The 24,547-nt window shown below is 41.1% G+C and overlaps 1 protein-coding gene across 1 annotated transcript in view; it reads left to right on the top strand.

The window, feature by feature from the left end:
* The window catches only part of LOC142492067 (trace amine-associated receptor 1-like), a 52,804-nt gene extending 38,525 nt beyond the window's left edge, over nucleotides 1-14,279 (top strand). Inside the window, exon 2 of the mRNA XM_075594788.1 lies at nucleotides 12,242-14,279. Within this exon, the coding sequence (XP_075450903.1) occupies nucleotides 12,368-13,387 (1,020 nt within the window). The 5' untranslated portion in view covers nucleotides 12,242-12,367 and the 3' untranslated portion in view covers nucleotides 13,388-14,279. The remainder of the gene's footprint in view (nucleotides 1-12,241) is intronic.
* The last annotated feature ends 10,268 nt before the right edge of the window (nucleotides 14,280-24,547 follow it).

Raw genomic sequence — 24,547 nt, 5'->3', positions numbered from 1 at the left:
TGGAGAATCCAACTTCCCCACTTGGGAACAACATATATACAGGTACTTTATATAATGGAAAATGCATATTAAACACACAACAACTTTTACAATACAATCTAAACCATTAACTTTTACAATACCATCTAAACCATATTAAACACTTCAGTGAGCATGGTCAATATAGAGGCCAACAACTCCGAGACTCATAGTGAGGAGCCCCTAGCAAATCATACACCACTCAAGTTGGAGGGCGTCTCACTCTCTGACTCCGACAAGTCTCTTATTCGACGTCTTCTTGGGTGGAGAGGCTACCATCGGCTTGAGGCCCTGGTCCTCTCATAGGGTGTGACTCTTGAGCTACATAGGGGGAATGAAACTCTTATTCCTTGGGTCGAGTGGTCGGCTTATTGAAGCCACTGGGGAGGGTACATGGAGGCCAGGTCCAGTACCCGCTACTTCTTCTGGTGGTGCCCACCAGTCTCCATTTGTGGTGGCAGAGGTTGCTTCCAAAGGATCCTGATTATTTTCCGTTACAGCATCTGGCTCTGTACGCTCCGGCCGCATCTGCGCATGCGCACTGAACCCAAAGTGGCCACCACCACCTCTCCCCACTTGCGCAGAGCTCCGGCGGGCAACTCAGCAGTTCCCCTCACCGGAGGTAAGGAGGGGGACTCTGCTACATTAATGTGGTAAGATATTCAAAGAATATAAATATAGTGATTTGTGAAAATTAGCCATTTTTATAATAAAATGTAACTCTATAACAATTTCAGGTAATTTCAGAAATTGATTTCAGTAAAAACCCAAGTACAGTATATTTATAATTTAAACATTTACTTAGAATTAGAAGGTTTTTATAATAGAATTGAAATGTGCTATCTTCCTGTGGATTTCAGTGTAAAAGGGGGTGGAACAGATACAGCAGCAATCTGTACTAAACAAGACTTTGTATTTTATGTTCCATATCAATATTTACAACACACAACAGGCTTATGTTATAAATAGCAAGAACGGCAATAATATACAGTAGTTTTGATTATCTCTATTGCATTTTAGAATAGACACAGTAAACAATCCAAAATTGAGGTAAATGGGAAAGAAATGTGATCACTTTTTCTATGTTTGAAATTAGTGATGCAAACATTTGCAACAACCACCAAAATTAAAAAATTACCTCAATCAACTCACTGATAAACGAGAGAAAAGCAAGAGCAGCCTGTGACACCCTTCAAACGAGGTTTTTAGCAGGGATAGCATTCTAAGCCTCTTTCATTACAATTCACCGACAGAATGGCTGCTTGCAATAAGACAAATAGAAAAGGTACAGTATCCAAACCACCACCATCAAAGCCAAATAAATGATGTATTCTAATATTTGCGAGAAGAGCACTTTTACTTCAAACATTGATAAGTGTTTATGTAATTGTAATTGCCAGTCATTCCCAGCATATGTTGTACATTGTGACAGTCTATTACACATTAATCTGCTGTAAAATAACTTGAGAATATACCGTATGCTTTTTTTATATAGTTTATTCGGGTGCATTTAAAGGAGCAATACAAGCAATATATTGTGTGTTTTGTTTTTTCAAATAAATTAGTTCTGTAGTATTAGATAATACTCACAACCTTTTTTTTATTTTAAATTTCAACTGTTAATGCCATTTTTTAATGAGTTTTAATATACTGAGCATCTTTTGATTTCTATAGCAGGTTTTAGCACAACTCCACAGCAGTGCAAGATCTTTGTAACACTTTCCTATTTGCGTTGGTATGTTGCCCATATTCCCAGCAGTTGAGCTGTAAACTGTAACACTAGATAATTTTACCTTAGTAATATAAAAATACAGTTTAGCTGCTGAGTTACACTGACTGAAGGATTGATTTGAAACTCAAAGGCAACCAATTAGTGAACCCTGGGAAAACAGTGTAGTGTAGCCACTAGTGTAGCCATGTCTGGTTTTGGCTACTACCCTTCCCTGCCTAACATGTAAGTCCTGGTACAGCGCAGGCAGTGTTAGGGCCAATCTGGGGTTTCCCCAGCAATGAGCAGCTCACTTGAGTGACAGGGGGGGTTGGGTGGGGGCAGGACAAGGTCTGTGTTCTGCCCTACCCTGGGATCAGACCTTGGACCCTCCCCCAGCGTACTTAAGGGGCTGCATTTCCTAAATGTAGCAGTGTTGTCTCTCCCATGAGAGAGACTGGTCCCACAGAAGAGTATGTACAGGCCATTGGCCACCTTATATCCCCTCCATTAGGGGAGTGGGAGTGGGGACTATACATCTGCTCCATCAGGGAGTAGGGGAAGAGCATGGACCGACCTTTGGGGCCCATGCCTGGGGGTTGAGTCCAGGGACCATAACGAGGCTGGGAACAAAGTGTATGTAGTGTATGCAGTGTATGCTGTTTGTTGCTGTTGGACAATAAAGACTGTTCCTGTTATAAAATATACTCCTGCCTCTGAGTGCAGTCTATCAGGGGGAGTATCTGAGTGTTCTCCTGCTGGAATTGCCTCTGGCACTCCTGGAGCCTGGAGGGGATGGAAGCGCTGAACCAAGAGTGAGAAAGAACCAGCTATTACCCCAAGAGCCTGTCCTGTCTTCCCCAATAATAATGGTGGAACCTCAGAGCTTTTGTTAACAGGTACTCAGCACTACACACCTGGCAACAGGGGAATCTCCCAGAAGTTGGGGGAAACTGTTATATTTGGAGACGCTGCTGAGATGCTTTTACAGCAAAAGCAAGCCAAAGAAGGAGTGAAAGGTACATTTTCAATCTGAGTATCAAAGAAGGATGTGGAACCAGGTGTAGTTCCAGGGGACTCCTGTCTACCATAGCAGGGGCTATACTTCCCCACCAGGGAGCTGCAGCCTGCACTGCCCCAGTGAGGAAAATTGTGCTGAAGCAACTTGCTATTGCACTGGTTCATGTCATCCTGAGGACTGATATGTGTAGGACACCTGGAGGGGGTGTTGTGGTTGCCTTCGAACCAGAAACCTTTGGAAAGCGACTACAATGTCAGGGCCAGATGGGGTGGCGTTAAGGTATTGCTGGGTAGTGTCCAAGGGAGGGGGGTCATGAAAGTAAGGATCGCCAGAACCTCCGTTTGAGGAACTATCACAATGCTACTAGCAGCTGAAGCACATGGAGCCACAGTGTACTCAGATTGAACTTGCAGCGTATGCAGCATACTGGAGGGGGTTTTGCCTAGCCAGTGGTATTTTGCCTACCAGACCTCTGCAGCATGTTTGGACCGGTTTCCCGCCAAAAACGGGAGACTGTGTGGAAAATTTGCAAAAGTTGCAAGCTTTTCCTTTGCAAAATTGTGCAGGGCTTGGCGCAAAGCTAAACCACACCCTGCAAAGTGAGTGGCTCAGTGCGAAGCAGGAGTCGTGCCCACCTACTGTGAGTGGCTCGCATGAAACCCAGGGCCATGCCTTGTTATATTGTGCCCCGTGCTCCTAAATCCACCAGGGGGAGGAACACTGTTACCAATCTACAAAGACTATCAGCACTGAGGGAGTAGCCGAATGTGAACTACTGCACACTCAGTTCTTGTTCCAGGCTGTACAGAGCTCTCTTCCCTATGCTGCTGAACTGTATTACCCAGTTTAGTACTGCCATGAGTGGATGCAATGTCTCCTAATATTGGCTACCTGGTAGTGGAGGTCAATGGGGAGATCTACCTCAAATGCATCTGCCCATGCTGCGACTTCTCCAGCGGAGACGCCAGTTTGTCCTCCAAGTACCCTCAGTGTGGGTCCTTCTATCTAAAACCTGCGGTGTCGCTGCAATGGCAACGAAGAGAAAGAATTGCTCAAAACATCCAGGGGGAGCATAGGGGAAGATAAGAGAACAAAATATACATATAAGTGCAGACGTTATGTGATTAAATGAGTATTTCAGCAGTGTCTTGGCTCGTATGGCTATTCTACTCACAGGAGCAAGGTATATTCAAAGCAGTTGGCAAATTGGGTTGCCACCCTTGAAGATGTCTGTGATCTGTGCCCCCCTGGCGATACTCCGTCAGCGGTATGTGTATAGAGAGAGGGAAAGACTACATAGTGCGATCAGTATGAAAAATGTTTATATATAGAAAACACAATAAAAATGCGCACTTACAATTTGCACAAAGATAAAAAGCATGTATCACATAATGTGAATGGAGGATGTCCCGAAACAGCTCACCGCCTCCTTCAGGTCAGTCTGCTGGCTTCCGCGGCTCTGTGTCCTGGACCGGAGCTTCCTTCTGCGCGCCCGTCTGCAAGGTGTGACGTCACTGCATTCAGAGCTGGTTTCTACGGATCCTCTCCAAGACCAAAATTGGTCCGCAGGTAAACTCTACGCGTTTCGCCCAGCTACCAAACTGTTTCTCGGCTTCGTCAGGAGTGTGTTGTGTGTTCTAGTGGTGGCTATTTATACATGTTGTTCAATTAAAAAAACGACTCAGTTTATTCAAAAATTCAATCAATTAGTCTAGATTGCACAAGGGAGTAGGTGTTGGAATCAGTGTTAATCCAATGAACCTGGGTACATAGGTGGCAATAGGACTTGGGGGATTATATTCTATTCATATCATGTATTGTGTTTAACAAATTCTAATGGGTATCAACAACAATTCAGCCCTTAATGGGTTTTATGATATGTCACCTGGCAAATGCTCATATTTCTAATATATGACAATGGATATTGAAGTGTGTATAGCAAATACACATTAGGTATAACCATAATACAGATCGAGGAGAAAATAGGGATATATATTACAATAGATGCTAATAATGACCCTCTAATTTAAAGGGAATTATTGACAAGTTAATACATTCAGAAATTCTGTGTGTGATTTAACAAGAGTGGTGGCATTACATCTTATCTGTGTTAGATTTTTAGTCACAGGTCAAAAGGAGACTAATGAGGCTTTAATTCAAAAGGTGTCATGGTTCATCAAAAAAGGCAAAAATTGAAGACAACAATTTTGAGGACACTCTATGACACATTACAGGGTGCTTGACCCATAATATTAAGGGTGGGAATAATGGTACTATAATTCCTAATCACACATAGAAAAATAGAAAAATATTTGTACTGCAGTGATCAAGAAGATGGCGTGAGGATGATCTAATAAGCAAAAGACTATAGTGACATATCATTTACAGTAAATGGTGCATATAAAGTGAATATCAATGGACATAGCTGATATGCAAAGACATATTTATACATAAAGGTATCCGAGACAGAAAGCCATTCTTGGAGGTAGATCTGAAACGAAAAGCAGGTGAGAGCAACAAGAGAGCAGAGGCGAGACTTAACTCCTACAGAAACTAATATACATATTGATATTTAATTCAAAAAAGGGGTGATGTCTATCTCAGCGTTTAATCCTCTAGGGGCTAGTGTTTTGAGACGGTGAATCCAAAAAGTTTCCCGTTTCAGAAGTTCTAAACCCCTATCACCTCCCCTCCAATGAGGTAATACATGTTCAATGGCTTTAAAGGTTAAGCCTGTCAGTTCCCCACCATGAAATTCAGTGAAATGATTGGGGATACTGTGGTTGGTTAATTTCCTTCTAATGCCACTAAGGTGCTCTATGATTCTAGTTCTTATAGGCCTGATTGTTTTGCCAATATATTGTAGCTTGCATGAACATTCTATCATGCCGGTCTTCTACTTCCTACCTAAGATCCATAAAAGTGTAGTCAATCCCCCAGGAAGACCTATAGTCTCGGGGATTGACTCACTTACTGCTAACCTCTCCCTTTACATAGACACCATATTGCAACCTTATGTAGTTAAACAAAGGGCCTATCTGAAGGACACAGTTGACATACTCAATCTCCTCAGTGGGATAAAATGGGAAAATCATTACATACTAGCAACTTGCGACGTTGCTTCGCTTTACACCATCATCGAACACACACAGGGATGTGAAGCAGTGAGGAATGTTCTACAGGAAGATGGCAGCTTACCAGAATCACAAATTGATTTTATGATCGATAGTATAAAATTCATATTAGAGCACAACTATTTTTGGTATGCACACACCTTTTATTTACAGAAATGTGGGACGGCGATGGGGACGAGATTCGCACCAAGCTACGCCAATCTGTTTGTTTCAGATTGGGAAAAACATAACATCTTGAAGGAGGGTGAGCTTGGTGCGAATCTTGTCCTCTATCGCCGCTACATAGATGATATTATTTTTGTTTGGAGAGGGGGTGAAGACACTTTGTTAAAATTTATTGACAATATGAATGTCAATACTTACAACTTAAAATTCACGAGTGAATGGAGTCACCAACAAATTAATTTCTTAGATTTGAATATATATATTGAAAATGGAGCAATAAAAACAAAGACATATTTCATAGACAAAAACAATTTTATTAGAAGAGACAGCTGCCATTTACCAAGATGGATGGACAATGTCCCATCCAATCAATTTACCAGAATCAGAAGAAATTGTACAGACATTGAACAATACCATACTCAATCAGAAAAAATAAAGGACAGATTTCTGGAGAAACAATATTCTGAGGAGAAAATAGAATTAGCTAGGAAGAAGGCTGAGAGAGTTCATAGAGGCGATTTACTGATACCCAAACAAAAAGACACAGCTAGAAACAACAAATTTGACTATGCATTCCTGACAGGATACAGTAGAGATGCCGGGGAAGTAAGAAAGATTATTACAAAACACTGGGAGATTCTCAAAAATGATCCCATTTTGGGCCCTAACATTCCAGAGAAGCCCAATGTAATCTTCACCAAAGCAAGCAACCTTAAGAACAAACTAGCCCCCAGTGCACTCAGGGACAACAAATCTAAGGATAATGTATGGTTGAACAAGAAAGGTTTTCATGGCTGTTCCACCTGTAGGGCATGCCAGTTTAAATCATCTGAACATACCAAGTTCCATTCTAATGTCACGGGTGAAGTCTTTAATATTAACACCTCTATGACTTGCAGAACAGATCATGTAGTTTACATGATAGAATGTTCATGCAAGCTACAATATATTGGCAAAACAATCAGGCCTATAAGAACTAGAATCATAGAGCACCTTAGTGGCATTAGAAGGAAATTAACCAACCACAGTATCCCCAATCATTTCACTGAATTTCATGGTGGGGAACCGACAGGCTTAACCTTTAAAGCCATTGAACATGTATTACCTCATTGGAGGGGAGGTGATAGGGGTTTAGAACTTCTGAAACGGGAAACTTTTTGGATTCACCGTCTCAAAACACTAGCCCCTAGAGGATTAAACGCTGAGATAGACATCACCCCTTTTTTGAATTAAATATCAATATGTATATTAGTTTCTGTAGGAGTTAATTCTCGCCTCTGCTCTCTTGTTGCTCTCACCTGCTTTTCGTTTCAGATCTACCTCCAAGAATGGCTTTCTGTCTCGGATACCTTTATGTATAAATATGTCTTTGCATATCAGCTATGTCCATTGATATTCACTTTATATGCACCATTTACTGTAAATGATATGTCACTATAGTCTTTTGCTTATTAGATCACCCTCACGCCATCTTCTTGATCACTGCAGTACAAATATTTTTCTATTTTTCTATGTGTGATTAGGAATTATAGTACCATTATTCCCACCCTTAATATTATGGGTCAAGCACCCTGTAATGTGTCATAGAGTGTCCTCAAAATTGTTGTCTTCAATTTTTGCCTTTTTTGATGAACCATGACACCTTTTGAATTAAAGCCTCATTAGTCTCCTTTTGACCTGTGACTAAAAATCTAACACAGATAAGATGTAATGCCACCACTCTTGTTAAATCACACACAGAATTTCTGAATGTATTAACTTGTCAATAATTCCCTTTAAATTAGAGGGTCATTATTAGCATCTATTGTAATATATATCCCTATTTTCTCCTCGATTTGTATTATGGTTATACCTAATGTGTATTTGCTATACACACTTCAATATCCATTGTCATATATTAGAAATATGAGCATTTGCCAGGTGACATATCATAAAACCCATTAAGGGCTGAATTGTTGTTGATACCCATTAGAATTTGTTAAACACAATACATGATATGAATAGAATATAATCCCCCAAATCCTATTGCCACCTATGTACCCAGGTTCATTGGATTAACACTGATTCCAACACCTACTCCCTTGTGCAATCTAGACTAATTGATTGAATTTTTGAATAAACTGAGTCGTTTTTTTTAATTGAACAACATGTATAAATAGCCACCACTAGAACACACAACACACTCCTGACGAAGCCGAGAAACAGTTTGGTAGCTGGGCGAAACGCGTAGAGTTTACCTGCGGACCAGTTTTGGTCTTGGAGAGGATCCGTAGAAACCAGCTCTGACTGCAGTGACGTCACACCTTGCAGACGGGCGCGCAGAAGGAAGCTCCGGTCCAGGACACAGAGCCGCGGAAGCCAGCAGACTGACCTGAAGGAGGCGGTGAGCTATTTCGGGACATCCTCCATTCACATTATGTGATACATGCTTTTTATCTTTGTGCAAATTGTAAGTGCGCATTTTTATTGTGTTTTCTATATATAAACATTTTTCATACTGATCGCACTATGTAGTCTTTCCCTCTCTCTATACACATACCGCTGACGGAGTATCGCCAGGGGGGCACAGATCACAGACATCTTCAAGGGTGGCAACCCAATTTGCCAACTGATTTGAATATACCTTGCTCCTGTGAGTAGAATAGCCATACGAGCCAAGACACTGCTGAAATACTCATTTAATCACATAACGTCTGCACTTATATGTATATTTTGTTCTCTTATCTTCCCCTATGCTCCCCCTGGATGTTTTGAGCAATACTTAATCCTTGGAACCCGTGAAACAGGTCCCACCAGTGAGGTTTGAGCAAGGGGTTGGGTCACCCATTTCTCCCAATCCCTTTTCCATTTACTTTTTATTGGTTTCATCTGACTAGTAGCGCCTGTCTTTTACCTTTATCTACACAACGAAGAGAAAGAATGCACCCTTCCTACGGAGAAGTGCGACCTGGCTGAGACATCGGGAGCGGTTGCTCCGGGGGCCCATGTATCCCTGTTCCAGATTCGGAACACAAGAAAGACAAGAAAGACTTACCGGGAAAGGTGACTGCCCAGGGAGAGGCTGGGACTCTTCCACTGGTGGCACAGGACAGCTGCCTGCTGATCGCCACCAGCGACTGCAAAGTGTCCCAGGGCCTTTCCCATGCGGACGTGTCCCTAGCTTCATCTGATGATGACAGCAGCGGATGGAGATCCATGGGGATGCCCCAGCCGGATCATCATGCCAGCAAGGTTGTGGCGGAACCACCCACCTTCAAAGCCGAGCAGCAGCGGAGTCCGGTTCAGGTGACATCACAGCTTAGTGACAGTGTGCCCCAAGCAGTTGAGGAGTGCGGTGCACGTGGAGGCTCCCAGCGAGACGGTAGTGGATGTACCTGCTTCCGATCGAGGAGGCCACGCTACTACCAGGAACCAACGGAACAGTGAGGATGATCCATCTCCTTCCTAGGCTCCAACGGAGGCATCCGGTGAAGAGGTAATGGCCGGTGGTTCTTCCAACATGGAGAATGGCAACACCCTTCCGGTGCAACCGGAAGACATCAACGCTAGTCTGGCGCAACCGGAAGATGGCGTCATCATTGAGGCGACCGCCGGGGTGGAGAAGGATGCTACCGTGCCCGCTCCGGTGAGTACAGCCCTATCTGATTCCAGTCTACAGTGGTACTACGACAAAGTCAAGGGCCGTAACTGCAAGGTACCTATGGACCATGACACCCACAGACACAGACTGTAACAGGCCGGGGTAGGCCTAAAACCATTGACTTACGCAGAAACACTGAAAAGCCTAAGGCCTTGGACAGTATTACCCATGATCTTCCATGATCTGTTGCTGTGCCTAAGACTATTACTACCCGGTCCCAGGGCAACAAGGAAGTCCCTTAAACCCTCTCAGGAATGGAGAGACTGGGTGTATTTTGAGGACTATTTCGATGGGGTAGTGATGGCCGAAAGTTTAATTTCCTTTGGGGGAAATCAAACACCTCCATTAAATCCGGGACATTGGGGGTATCATATAGGGTGACCTCTGAGACCTCAGAGTCTGATTTATCAGCGAAGGCTGTACCTGTAGGGAAGGTATTGCCATGGTGGGACCCAATGTTCTAGGGTTATGTCCCTTATATGAACCGGACCAGGTTCCTGCTATTTAGTTGGGACATAGTTGATCATTGGTGGGAAGAGGGGGAGTTCTCCGCAGAGGAGACTGCCGAGGCTATTAGGAGACGAGAGCAAGATATCAAGTTGGTGGCCATACTACCCACAGGCTTAGTTATATATTTTTACGATCAACCCTCACAGGTGCCCTTATTCTGAGTACTCCGAGGCCAGGCCTGCGGCCGAAAACCGACCAAGCTCAGCCGGGCTGACCGGTTGATAGTAACATGATTTAGGCAGTCCCATGGGTTTGATTTTCCCAATGTCCCAGAGCCCATCATGCGGGAGATAGAGGCTAATAGGGCGAGTTGGATGGAGGATGCTATATGAACCTATCTGACCTCTAACTATCATTACTCCATCTTCTACACTGAAGGCCGGGTCAGTTACTTAATGGGGATATGGCGGATAGGCAGGGGTATCTACTTAGATAGGGTAGAGTACCTGTCTGAACGAGCTCTGAAGAAGGTGTATTCGGTCACTGTCCCTGATCATACAGCCAAGCTGGTTAAAAAGCCTAACCCTTCTCATTATTAGTGATGGGGTAAAATGTTCTCCATGTTGGGAGGGATCTGGGCCTCATCAATGTTATAAGAGGGTATGCGACCAATTGTATATTGTCTTACTGTGTTAAATGCCCAGACAATTGTTATGTATTTGTCCAGGTGTTCCAAGCTGAAGGATGATACATGTAAATTCGGTTCCAAGTGGGCACATTGGTTTTTCCACCAGAGGGAGAGTGTAGCCATGTCTGGTTTTGGCTACTACCCTGCCCTGCCTAACATGTAAGTCCTGGTACAGTGCAGGCAGTGTTAGGCCCAATCCACGTTTTCACCAGCAATGAGCAACTCCCTTGTGTGATAGGGGTGGGGTGGAGAAGGCCTGTGTTCTGTCCAACCCTGGGCTCAGACATTGGACCCTCCCCCTAGGTACTTAAGGGGCTGCATTTTCTAAATTTAGCAGAGTTGGCTCTCCCCTGAGAGAGACTGGTCCTACGTAAGAGTATGTACAGGGCACTGGCCACCTTCTATCCCCTCCCTTACCTCCATCAGGGATATGTGAAGAGCAAAGACCGACCTTTGGGGCCCATGCCTGGGGTTTGAGTCCAGGGACCATCACGAGGCTGGGAACAAAGTTTATGCAGAGCATGCAGTGTATGCTGTTTGGTGCTGCTGACCAATAAAGACTGTTCCTGTTATGAAATATACTCCTGCCTCTGAGTGCAGTCTATCAAGGAGAGTATCTGAGTGTTCTCCTGCAGGGATTGCCTCTGGCACTCCTGGAGCCTGGAGGGGATTAAAGCGCTGAACCAAGAGTGAGAAAGAACCAGCTATTACCCCAAAAGCCTCTTCGGAACTTCTGTAAGCCAACAGGTACTCAGCACTACACACCTGGTAACAGGGGAATCTCCCAGAAGTTGGGGGAAACACCGTTACACAGGATTAGTCTGATAGATCAAAGGAGAACAAATTGATTGGCAGCTTAAGTAATTATTTTTCAGTAAAGCTAATCAAATGTTGCATACAGATGCAGCGGCCGTTTTTGAAACACTTCACGCAGTGTCCACCTCAGAATACCCATGTCATGGCGCGGGATTGCTTCCAACTGTACCGCCTTAAGACGCGAGTGCAGAAAATGGCATTTTAGTGTTCTGGCTTTTAAACACCAGCAATTGACACAGTAGCACAGTAGCACAGTACTGTACACATTACTATTAATTCATTTCATTGCATTTAATTGCACACAATCCATGAAATTCAAACAAAGTAACCGCGATAAACACGTGTGCCTGGGGCAATTGGCAGCGTTAATGCCGTGTGGAGTATAGCAGCGCACACGAAAACGGCGCCGAGATTTGTTAGAATAACAGCCGCTGCATCTGTATATTAAAAAAATTATTTTTATTTTTTTAAGCTGCTTGGATTGCTACTTTAAGCTGAATAGTTATTTTAACACGTGAATCTCTGGAAAAACATTCAATGTTTTCTGAGGAAAGACTAATTAAACATATTTTATCTAATATTTTTTTTTTACTTCATGCAGTTTTCCAGACTGGGTAACATTCATGGAAAAGAGAAAATCACCAAATGCCGACTACTATAAATGTAACTTGCACAACCGAGGTACCCAGGCCACAATAGATGCTCAATAACACAAGTCTCAGGAACAATGCAGGTACAATACTGTTATGAATCCATGAACAGATCATGTGAAAAGAATGGGTGGTCGAATAGCATAAAGATTCCAATGTATGTTTTCATGGCAAGCACAATCGTAACCACTTTGGCTGGTAATCTTGCTGTCATCATCTCCATTGCTCACTTTAAGCAACTTCACACCCCAACAAATTACCTAATCCTCTCCATGGCCACTGTGGACTTTCTACTAGGAAGCCTTGTTATGCCATATAGCATGGTGAGATCCGTGGAGAACTGCTGGCATTTTGGGGAACTGTTTTGCAAAATCCATACAAGTATAGATATTATGCTTAGCACAGCATCCATTTTCCACCTCTCCTTCATTTCTGTGGACAGATACTATGCAGTGTGTGATCCTTTAAGATACAAAACAAGAATAAACGTATTTGTCATACTTCTAATGATCTTCACGAGTTGGATGGTACCTGCTGTTTTTGGCTTTGGTATGATCTTTTTGGAGCTGAATATTAAAGGCTCAGAAAACTATTTTTATAATCAAGTCAGTTGTTTTGGAGGATGTGTTGTCTTTTTTAGTGCAACCTCAGGTGTAGTGGCCTCTATGGTATCTTTCTATATCCCTGGATTTGTTATGCTCTGTGTTTATGGGAAAATATACATAATAGCCAGAAGACAAGCAAGATCAATTAAAGATGTGGCCAACCAGATCCAGTTCCAGATTGGTCTTGGCGAACAGCAACATGTTTCACGAAGCAAAGAAAGAAAAGCAGCAAAAACATTAAGTATAGTAATGGGAGTATTCCTAATGTGTTGGTCCCCATTCTTTTTTTGCACAGCTACTGATGCATTTATGAACTATGCCATCCCGCCAATCGTTATTGATGCATTTGTATGGATTGGATATATGAATTCTACTTTTAACCCAATGGTTTACGCCTTTTTTTACACATGGTTCCGTAGAGCACTTAGAATGATCCTATTTGGTAAAGTTTTTCATCTAGATTCTTCAAGAACCATGTTATTTTATGAATAATTCCTCAAAGACATTTTGGCTGGGATTGAATTTGTTACTAAGAACTGCAAACCCCGATGTCATATGACTCATCAGAAAGTAGATTTCAGTGTTTTGTTTTGGAAACCGTGGTTTCTATTTATAGTATTGTACCGGGTAAAGCTATTGACGTGTATTAATGAATGCTCTTCTTATCACACGACTGTAAATGTTTCCTTTATTTTCATTGTAAAGAGTAATAAATATCAAGAGATTACAATGAGAACAACATTTGGAGAAAAGGAAGACTCAGATTGCTAGTGTGGTGGCAAAAGGGATATATATATACCTACATATGAATGGGGAGAAAGAACAGTGGGAGATTGAGGGCACAGTACATTAATATGCCTATACAGAGACATTTGGTGCGGTTCTGTAACCTGGCATATATAATGTCATATCCTATCACCTGTCATCAGTGCCAAATAAGAATAATTCAATAAATATAGCAATAGCTAAGATTACAATAATATTTTTTTATATAGTATTATTAGACAAGCACAACATCCACAAGAATAAGTCTGGATAATCAATCTCTCTTTATATACAACCGTTTACTGACTTATAACTAAAGAAATTAGTGAAGATTGTATATATACACCACAGCATTTAGTTGCAATGGATACATTAAAAGTTTTACAGTATATGAACAAGTTCAAAGGAGATTATTCAATAAACCAAGAAAACAAAACCCCCCATTGACTTGAATGGGAGGAATTTTTTTCTGGGGCTTAATAAATAAGTCTCTAAAAAGAGAACAGAAGGGCTATAATAATAAAGAACTCGAAATAGATAAAGAATTATTATTTATGCATCTCTTTACAATGCGAGTTTAGGCTTAGACATGTCAAATTTCCTCTGATATAAACAACATTTTCTGGTCATAACATTTATATTATTTGTTTAGCTTAATAACTTCAACTGATTAATAAAGAAAAATGTGTAATACTTTTTCATTGCTGTTTTTTTTACTTTGTAAACTACTTTTATTTCACATTGTAAATACTAAATATATATTTTGGGGATTTTACTTTCTCTAAAAATGTATTACGACATTACTTGTCTATTTACCCAGAAATTATTAGTTATTAGGTGTATTCAGGAATACCACCACGTAAAAATCATTTGCACACAGTTAATCCTTTTGGGTCATAGGTGACAAAGTAATGCATAGTTCTATAATGCATTCATATATGGAATATGTTATAAATGTAATCATATACTGTATATGTTATACACTTGCTTGTAAAGTATTCTGAAATAATAATCATCCCGACCTGAGTGATCTCCTGTGGTTCAGCAGGCACAAGGTAAGGGTCAGGGTTAAGCTCGGGATCTACAGTATTCCATCTGAAATGTGATGAGTGACTGCTATAATGTGCTGAATACAGCAAGCTACTATGATATCACAGACTCTCTCAGGTGAGTATTGTAGCACACCATCGGACTTATTCATCTGATAGAGAGGTGACTTGGGGGAGAGAGTGACATAGGGAGGGGAGTGGGTCACAAGGGGTGGAGTGGATGTTATAGGGAGTCGGTGCCATGGGGGGAAGTTGGTGACATGGGGGAGAAGAGGGGATGACATAGGGGAGAAGAGAATTAATGACATGGGAGAGTATGAGTTACATGGAGGAGGATAAGAGGGACATGGAGAGGGTGTGTGACATGGGGAAAGTGGGGACATGGTGAAGGAGTGGGTAATATAAGGAGGGAGGCGAATGAGATGGGTAGGAGTGTCCCTACCTCCTCTGGTGTACTGTCTGAAGGGATTAATGTCAGATCAGAGCAGCCCCTGTCTGCTTCTGGCTCCGGCTCTTCTGATGATAAATCCCCAGTATCAGAGGAGGCATGGAGAGCAGGAGAGAGAGAGACTGTGGAAATGAGAAGAGCACAAACAAACATCCCTATTCTGTGGTGCTGCATTCAGCACTAGGACTTAGCATTTTGTTTTTACATTGTCTGGTGTCGGCTTTCTCTGCCGTGCCTCTCCTGTCTTCTCCTGTATTTCCCCTCCTTCATTCGCGCTCCTATGCCTGGTCAAGTTCTTCTGAAGTGGTACCGAAGCACACTTATCAATATTAACGAGCTCCAACGGTGTGTCCATACCATCATACCAGTCCTTGATACTCATGATTGGGTGGCCGCAGCACCAGACACTGACTTACACCCATGCAGCATTCAGGGGGCATGTTATGTTGATGTGTTATCTAAATGTATGTAGTTATCCTTAGTTAAGGATCACATGTTACCATACTGTTCATTGATAACTACTTTATAAATAAGGTTATATTATAAACATTACTGTAGTCTGTTTCTTGTTGTCTGACCTAACGTGTGGCACTTCACCTAGCACGGGAGGACCCCACCTCTGCAGCAGGTATCAGTCTGAGGCAAAATAAGAGGGGTTATATTAGATTTCTGCATACAAAAAGTTAAAATTACCCTCACAGCTATAGAAAATGATTTAAAGTAATATTCAAGGATTAATAGCCCAATCATATTTGAACAGGCAGAAGAAAATTGGAAATTTCTTGACAAATAAACACGTATATGATATAAAATGGTATTTAGGTACACAACTTAGAGATTAATACAATACGTTCACTTTGGAATTAGATAATTGGATGTGGGTGATTGGAAAAACCCTGTTCATTCATTTATATAAATTTAGGTATAATGTCGCAGCTTAATTTTTTAATAAATACCCAAGAAACTCACATGGGTGAAAACTGAACCTGGTGGATTCAATTTCAAACACTAATAAAATGACCACAAAGATGCTACTCATTCTCTGCATAATGAACTCACCGTCCCTACAAGCTCAAATCCAGAACCCACCACATCTTGTATGAATATATATATATATATATATATATATATATATATAATATATGTGTGTGTGTATATATATATATATATATATATATAGAAAAGAAAGAGGAGAGAGCGCACGCCCCATAGTGTAAAACTGTATATTTATTGAGGGGAAGGGGAGGAAAGGGGGTAAGAAATGCACTCACAAAGGTACAGATTAAAATAGCATTATGTGATAATAATCACCACCATCCGGTTGCTGGGCTCCGTCCTATGCATCATTTCAATCTGTAATGTCTCGCTTTATTCGTGGCATATTCTTCACTCTTTACTATGTGTCAATTTAGATTAGACATAGATCTATATTACATATTTAATGTTGACAATATTCTCTAATATTCTCTTTTATTCTATTTTAAATTATTGTTGTATTATATGATATTAACTATTATGATATTTTCTGATCTTCAATACAAAAAATACTGCTGTATATATGATATCTTTTAATGTTAATATGATTTTACATTGTATTGTATGGGCCAACTCTATATATGGTTTTTATCATGTAGTCTTTTATATATCAATTTCAGTGTTGTGGCATGAGTTATATGGGTTGTTATTTCTTTCAGTCTCCTCCAATATAATTTGGCCAATTTTAATGTGTTTATTTGTAGTTCTATTAGCTCTGATTACATTAAGCACCTTTAGCTGTGTAGGGGCGGTCCACGGAACAATTAGTATGTGTATATATATCATGGCCGTGTTACTCCTCCCCACTACCCTTTGAGAAAGTCACCCGAGAGTGACGAAACACGTCAGGGAGCGTCATCATGTTGGACGCAGTGACATTACGTCATCAGGGAGCGCGGAAGTGAACCGATCCAAGCGCTGGCACCATAGAGGCTTGTAAGCAAAGAGCTACTTTCCATGATCTTTGGACAACAATATTGCACCATCCACTTGCCCTGGACATCTGCTGGGACTGTGGCCTATCCTGTTTGTGGTCGGGGGTTCCCCCAGGACGGAGCGCAGCAACCGGATGGTGGTGATTATTATCACATAATGCTATTTTAATCTGTACCTTTGTGAGTGCATTTCTTACCCCCTTTCCTCCCCTTCCCCTCAATAAATATACAGTTTTACACTATGGGGCGTGCGCTCTCTCCTCTTTCTTCTCTGTAGATTCCTATGGACGTGGTTTGTCCATTCTGAGAGCAGCCGGAGACCCCTTGCACCAACCTCCATTTTTCATCATTGGACTATCACTTTGAGGACTGGTTTTTACCCTCTTTTTGCTCGTATGTGTTTTTGTATATGTATTTTTATATGTAATTGATTTTGACTGTTATGATATTCCTTGTTTTTGTTTTTGGTTTTCCCTTGTAATTGTGCACAGGCATTCAGTTAGTCTATTTGCTATCACATTATTAGAGCAGTTTATTATTTATTATTCATTTTTATATATTTTTTTTTATTATTTGTAATCATTCATTTGAGTCATCACTAGCACTTAGATTTTTCTAGATTTTTATTCACTTATACATTTCAAGAGGCGCTGCTTTTTTTCTTTGTTTGTCCTATATATATATATATACACAGTTGTGTGAAAAAGAAAGTACACCCTCTTTGAATTCTATGGTTTTACATACCAGGACATAATAACAATCATCTGTTCCTTAGCAGGTCTTAAAATTATGTAGCTCCTCCATCCACCACTCCTCTCATTCCCACTCCTCAATCCTGCTCCAGCTACCACTCCTCCCACCCCCACACTCTTCACTCCTCTGCACCGTATCACTCCTCTCATGCCCGCCACTCCTGTGCTCCTCACTCCTCAAGCCACCCCACTCCCCTCACCCCACCACTCCTGCACTCCGCACTCCTCACTCCTCCAGCCATCACTCTTTTCACCCCCACCACTCCTGCACTCCTCACTCCTCCTCCAGCCACCACTCCTTTCACCTCAACCACACCACATCACTTCTCTCAACCCCCACCACTCCTGAGCGCCTCACTCCTCCACCCACATCACTCCACTCATCCCCCAGCACTCTTGTGCTCCTCATTCGGCTTCACACCCGCACTACTCACTTCACTCTCAGTAGTCAGTCCACTATCCTCCATCTTTCATACTGACAGTACACAGTACAGAAGCACGCAATAAATATGAACACACAAGACAAACAAATTCTACATGACAGAATAATATTCACACAAGCACCCACACAGACATACAACAAATATTATAAACTTGTGAACACTTGTATGGACAAACCAAAAGGTTTTTATGGGTGCATAATGTCCAAGGCATGTGTCCATAGAGACCAAGAGAAATTAATATATACATTAATTTCAAATCCAATAGAACAGCGGAGATATTTACAATAGAAAGTTACATCACTGTAAAACCACATTTGTTATATATGTACTGGAGTACCCATGTGGCCAATACATTGGGAGGGCTACCAGACGCATACGAGTTAGAATTTTAGAGCATTTGGGAAATATAAGGAATGGTTTTGTTACACATCAAGTGTCCAATAATTTCAAACTTAAACATCAGTCGCACCCCAAATACCTAAAATATAAGTGTATTGATCATATACCCATTAATTGGAGGGGGTAACAGACTCAATACATTAGCTAAACGTGAAACCTATTTGATTTATAAAATGGACAGACTGTCCCCCATAGGTTTAAATATGGACATTGACATTGGAGCTTTCTAGTATACAGGCATACCCCGCTTTAAGGACACTCACTTTAAGTACACTCGCGAGTAAGTACATGTCGCCCAATAGGCAAACGGCAGTTCACGCATGCGCCTGTCAGCACGTCCTGAACAGCAATATCGGCTCCCTACTTGTACCGAAGCTTTGAGCAAGTGGGGAGACTATAGAGCCTGTTACAAATGTGTTATTTACATCAGTTATGCACGTATATGACAATTGCAGTACAGTACATTCATCAATAAGTGGAAAAAAGGTAGTGCTTCACTTTAAGTACATTTTCGCTTTACATACATGCTCCGGTCCCATTGCGTACGTTAATGCGGGGTATGCCTGTAGTCATTTTGGATGCATCGTTACCATTGCAGATTAATAAACCCATCAGATCATATCTTTATTAACTTAAAAAAAAAATATATATATATATATATATATAAAAACAAGATACAAACAGCGCAACTCTCAACAAATTGTTAATAAAAACCACACAGCCAAAACCCTTAAAATCAACTAACCCTACAGACTGCTGCCACTTAGGTCCACGGCTCCACAATTGCCGCCTGGAAATTGTACAGGAAAGATTGACCTAGGCGCAAATCAACAGGGAAAGAGAAAAAAAGGAGAAAAGAAGAAGAACATCATAGGGCAGTATATCTATACAATTCAGATGATTAATTGGTAAGATATGCACTTACACTTAATAAAGCAAATAACAGCCTTTAATCCACTCAGGGATTCAGGAACGCTGCTTTCAAAACTTGTATGTTTCTGTCTGTGGTCTTTCTTTCTTCAGGATCGTTGATTACACGGTGTCCCAACAGCAATCGCGGTGTATCTGTATTGCAGATTGTACATTCTGTGAGTTAAAATATAAGCTGTTGAGAGTAGTAGCGAGTCTCTCACACTCGGTTATCAGAGGACGCCGGTTACCAGCACAGTTCACTTAGACGGTTACTTCCGCATCACGTGGCCCGGCTCTCGCGAGATTCTGTCTCTGAAGTTAAGGATACACTGCCTTGGCTCCGTGGTGGGGAATCAATCTCTCGGCTTGTCTCTCCACTGGTCCTAAAAATGCCTGCCCTACGCGTTTCTCTGCTTCGGCTTCGGCAGGGGCTGCATACAGTATGTTATGACTGTTAGCGAAATTGTATTAATTCTATGTTCTCTCTCATATTTTCCCTTATTTTAGTAATTTCCTCTTGTTTAGTATTTTATTTTGATTATTAAAAACATTTGTTATCATTTTAGACAATCATTTATATTAAATTGGTATTTCACTTAATTCTAATATCATGCAGTTAGATTGCTCACTATTGTGTATATGAATGGTAATAATAGATACATACAGTAGAGTCATATTTGGGATATTGCTATGTAAGAGCTACATTTTTAAAGTATGTTACATGTATCAGTTTTGAAGTGTAATTGTATATTGTATATACGAATGCCAGACTAGTCATCTTAGAGTATCTTGAGGAAGTCAACTATACATTTATATCTTGTGGAGATTGGCAATTAAGCACTTTAGCAAATCTTCTATATATATCTGATGATAGACAGACAGAATTAGACTCCTGAAGAAGCAAATCAGCGAAACGCATTGAATCTTGTCCGTATCCAGTCCGAGCAGTGCAGAGGAGTCCAGGCTACAGTACTAGCGCATCCTTCCCCAGTCCCACCCAGAGACGAGTCGTCACAGGAAGTGATGGAGGGTCTTGGAAGGAGAGATGCACGCCGGCGATAGTGACGCTGGACGAAATCCTCAGCACTCATACAGTGTTTGGTTCTTATGTACAAAATGTGAGTGTACTATGATTACAACATACTGTGATTCAGAATACAAAAGTGGATATATTATATATTGAGAAGATCGCCATTGATTTCCTAATATCCTGTTCCCAAACATCTCCCGTTAGAGAGGGTACTGTATGTTTATCTAACATGCTTTAATTCAAAGAAGAATATGTGAGTGGATTATTATCACCTTCTATTAATTAAGACACTTCACCATACTGGTCGCACTATGTTCTTTTAATTTTATTTTCCACATATGCTGTGAACCATCTGCGCTCCCCTCACCTGGAAGAAAAGAATACAACAAATATACCAGGACAACTCAATCAGATATCATATAAATCAATCAAACCACCAAATCCCTGCAGCCAATTTGTTCTCTCTACCTCCCAACAGCACTGACAACGTGTATGACGAAATGAAGGCTTTATATACTAATGATATGAACGAACATACTAAAACATTTTTTATTAAACTAGATAAATGTGTCAGTTTTTCACGGCTTGATGTATCCGGGCCAATACAGGTATGTTATACACTCCATGATACCATGGCAAGGTGAAGAGAAGATGATATATGGATTGTGTGACAGGGTGAAGTCAGGTACTGATAATTATGCCTGGGAAACATACATCTGAGTCCTCATCAAGCACTCAGTAGGTTAACCCAGTAAGAATAGTTGGACATCGGGAAGTAAGCTGAGACAGCTGACAACCATCTTAATAAGGAGTGTTTAGCAAGATCTCCCTATGTGGAGAAGGTGTTCTTTAATGAGCTTTGTTTTACCTTAAAGGGACAGTGTGCCCAAATGTTTATTTCTGTTGTGGAAAAATAAAACCACTCAACATTTGGCTTACCCTGAAACTGCACGTGTGGACTATTGTCTGACCTCGCCTACAGGTCATCCTGCCACAGATTGCAATAGGTATTCCAATAGGAGGTGCAGTATTTATCATCAAACTGGAACATAATTACTGCACCGACACACTTTATTCGAGCAAATACCCAGTATGTACCTGGCAGATACCTGGAATGCGCCGCTCCTCACCTCTGACAAGCCCCGTTGCGTTTGCCTTCCCAGCCTGGGTTCATGCCTGGCTGACGGGCGGCTGATCTGTTAAATGATAATGATTAGGATTTAATAGGCTGCAATGCTTCGCGTGTCTACCAGATGGCATAAATTCATGAATTGTAATGCAGTATATATATATATACTGTGCAGTATTGCAGCCAGCGGGAATAAAATGCTTCAATCCCTGCCTGGAAAATACCTCAATGCACTCGGGCAGAAAACAGTCACAAACCTCAATACACCCGGGTATACCCGAATTCGTGGGACTAGCCGAGCTCGAATAAAGTGTGTCGCCAGTGTAGCTTACAAAAGGGAATCATGTTTCATGGCACTTAGTACATTTAGATGGATGTCAACAAAATTAATATTTCTATTTGTGCCAACGGAGACCATATCAGGAGGTGATTGAAAGTATTCTACTACAGTATGTGTGAATAATAAGGATCTTATGCAATACAGGATCATGTGTACTGTATTATTTAGGTACCCAGAGAATGTGTTTTAACTTATGGAAAAATAATATTATTACTTTTGACAGTGCTGATGAACAGGATAATGTGGGGTTATTACGAGGTACATATTGTAATAGCTTGCCTATTTCATATGTAAATTCTATTAAATGGACATTTAAAATGACTATAATTGAGGAAATATCAGTTAACATTACTTATAAAGGATTAGTCAGTTATACAGAACACGATGTGCCATTAGGATTGGATAAACAATTATTTGACTGGTTGATGGATTGGTATGACAGAGGGAATGCTTGGGATTTTACTACAAGAAGGTAAAAAGGTGACATTTTAGTATAACATGACCAGATTAAAATCAAACAAATAATTGAATAATTAGAAAATGAAGTAACATTTTGTTGATGGGAGGGCCTTTTGGGATATAGTCCCACAATGACTGACGTTCTGAATACTGGTTTACACCCTGTTGTATTAATAGCTATTTCTTGGGTTTTCTTTGTAGTGCAAATTATGATATGTTATGTAAAAAAAATGTTTAGAAAATATGAAGTGTTGCAGGATAAAAACAATATTATGTCCAATTCTTTAAGGCTAGTGGTTACTATAGAACGGGGGAAAGCCATCTGAACCCCACTCTGATAGAACCATACAGATGCAACTGCCTGTTCTAAGCCAATGTTTGAGGAAAATCCCGGATACTGTAGTCCACAGCAGGCTGTAATGGACCATCGGATTAACATAGTGGAGCTCCCTCCTGGATTCACCTGTCTGTAATATACGCACAGTTAGAGATAGACTGAATCAATCACTCTATCCTGCATGCCCCTAACAGGCAATTGTGTGGGTATAATTTTATTTTAATAACATAATTTTGTAGGAGGAGGTTTCTTGAGCTGAAATGCATTTATTTCAGGTCTGGGGACACCCTGCTTCCCGCGTTGCAGGCTCTGTTATGGGGTGCCAGTATCCCTCTGCTTTTTTAAATCTCCCGATCACGTGGGCTGTGATTTATTTGAAGCTTGCCCATTGACTGCCATAGTGGCAAACCATGCCCATTGGGCATGGTGTACCACTGTGCCAATCAATTGGTTATTGGGGGTAGGGGAAGTTGCCCCATAGAGGGTGGTTAGGCATCCCGGTTGCATAGCGGGAGGGGTTTAACCCCTTAATTACCATAGTGGTTAATTACCGCAAAGGTGATTATAGGGTTAGAGGCCAGTAGTTAGTTTTTTTTATTTTACTGAATTAGTGGAGGATGAGGACGGTCTTCATCCTGGCAGGGGTAAATGCAACTTTAATTTACTATAAGATGGCTGATTAATGTTTTTTTTTTGTTTTTTTTTGTAACATTTTTTATTTTGAGTTTTTGAAAAACATAAGGGAAGGGATACAGAAATAGAGAAAGGGAGGGGAGGTACCACCAAACTAACACCAGTGTCATAAAAGAAACCAAAATCCAAACATACAGAAATACAAAAATACAATGACGCCGTACAATCCCAACTCCAGATATCATATAAAGTTACCAGCTCTGAAGGGGAAAAAATACAGCCCTCCCTCCACATTGACTAACGAGTTCATCTATTCCCCATAGAGTTTCAGGGCTCCCAAACCTTTTGGAATTTTCTTGAATTATGCCTAACATACGCTGTTAATCTTTCCATAGATTGCACCTCATTTATTCTCAAAATAATCTTTCTCCCGGAAGGGGGTATAGACTTTTTCCAGGCCCAGGTCATTGCACGTCTAGTCATGGTCAGAATATGAAACAATACTTTAGATTTATTTTCGTATAAATGATGTAACGTTTACCCAGAACCAGTATAAACGGTCTAGGGGGATCCTTATCCCAAAAGTCTCTCTACTATATTCTACACTACTCTCCAGAATCTCTGTATTTTGGGGCAGAACCACCAGATATGGGCCATATTTCCAACACCACCACAACCCCTCCAACAGAGGTTCGTGGTCTCGGGGTTGATCTGCCTCAATCTCTGGGGCATCAAATACCACGTTATAAATATTTTCCTTGGATATTGTACATAGGGATGTGTTCGTTGTATTAATCCAGATAGTTTGCCAGTCCTCCCTCTACCTGAAAATCCTGGGCCCATAGATACATATAATGGGGTTTTGCAGGGGGCTATAAATTCACGAGAGCTAAGAAATTGGTAGATAGTTGAGATACGACGCCACTGATAATTTCTATTTCTACATAGTTCTTCGAATACCGTACACACTGGAAAAGACCCACCTG

This window comes from Ascaphus truei, chromosome 4 (assembly GCF_040206685.1).
Source record: "Ascaphus truei isolate aAscTru1 chromosome 4, aAscTru1.hap1, whole genome shotgun sequence".
Lineage (NCBI taxonomy): Eukaryota > Metazoa > Chordata > Amphibia > Anura > Ascaphidae > Ascaphus > Ascaphus truei.
Note: the sequence above shows the minus strand (reverse complement) of the source record. Positions and strands in the feature narration are given on the sequence as shown.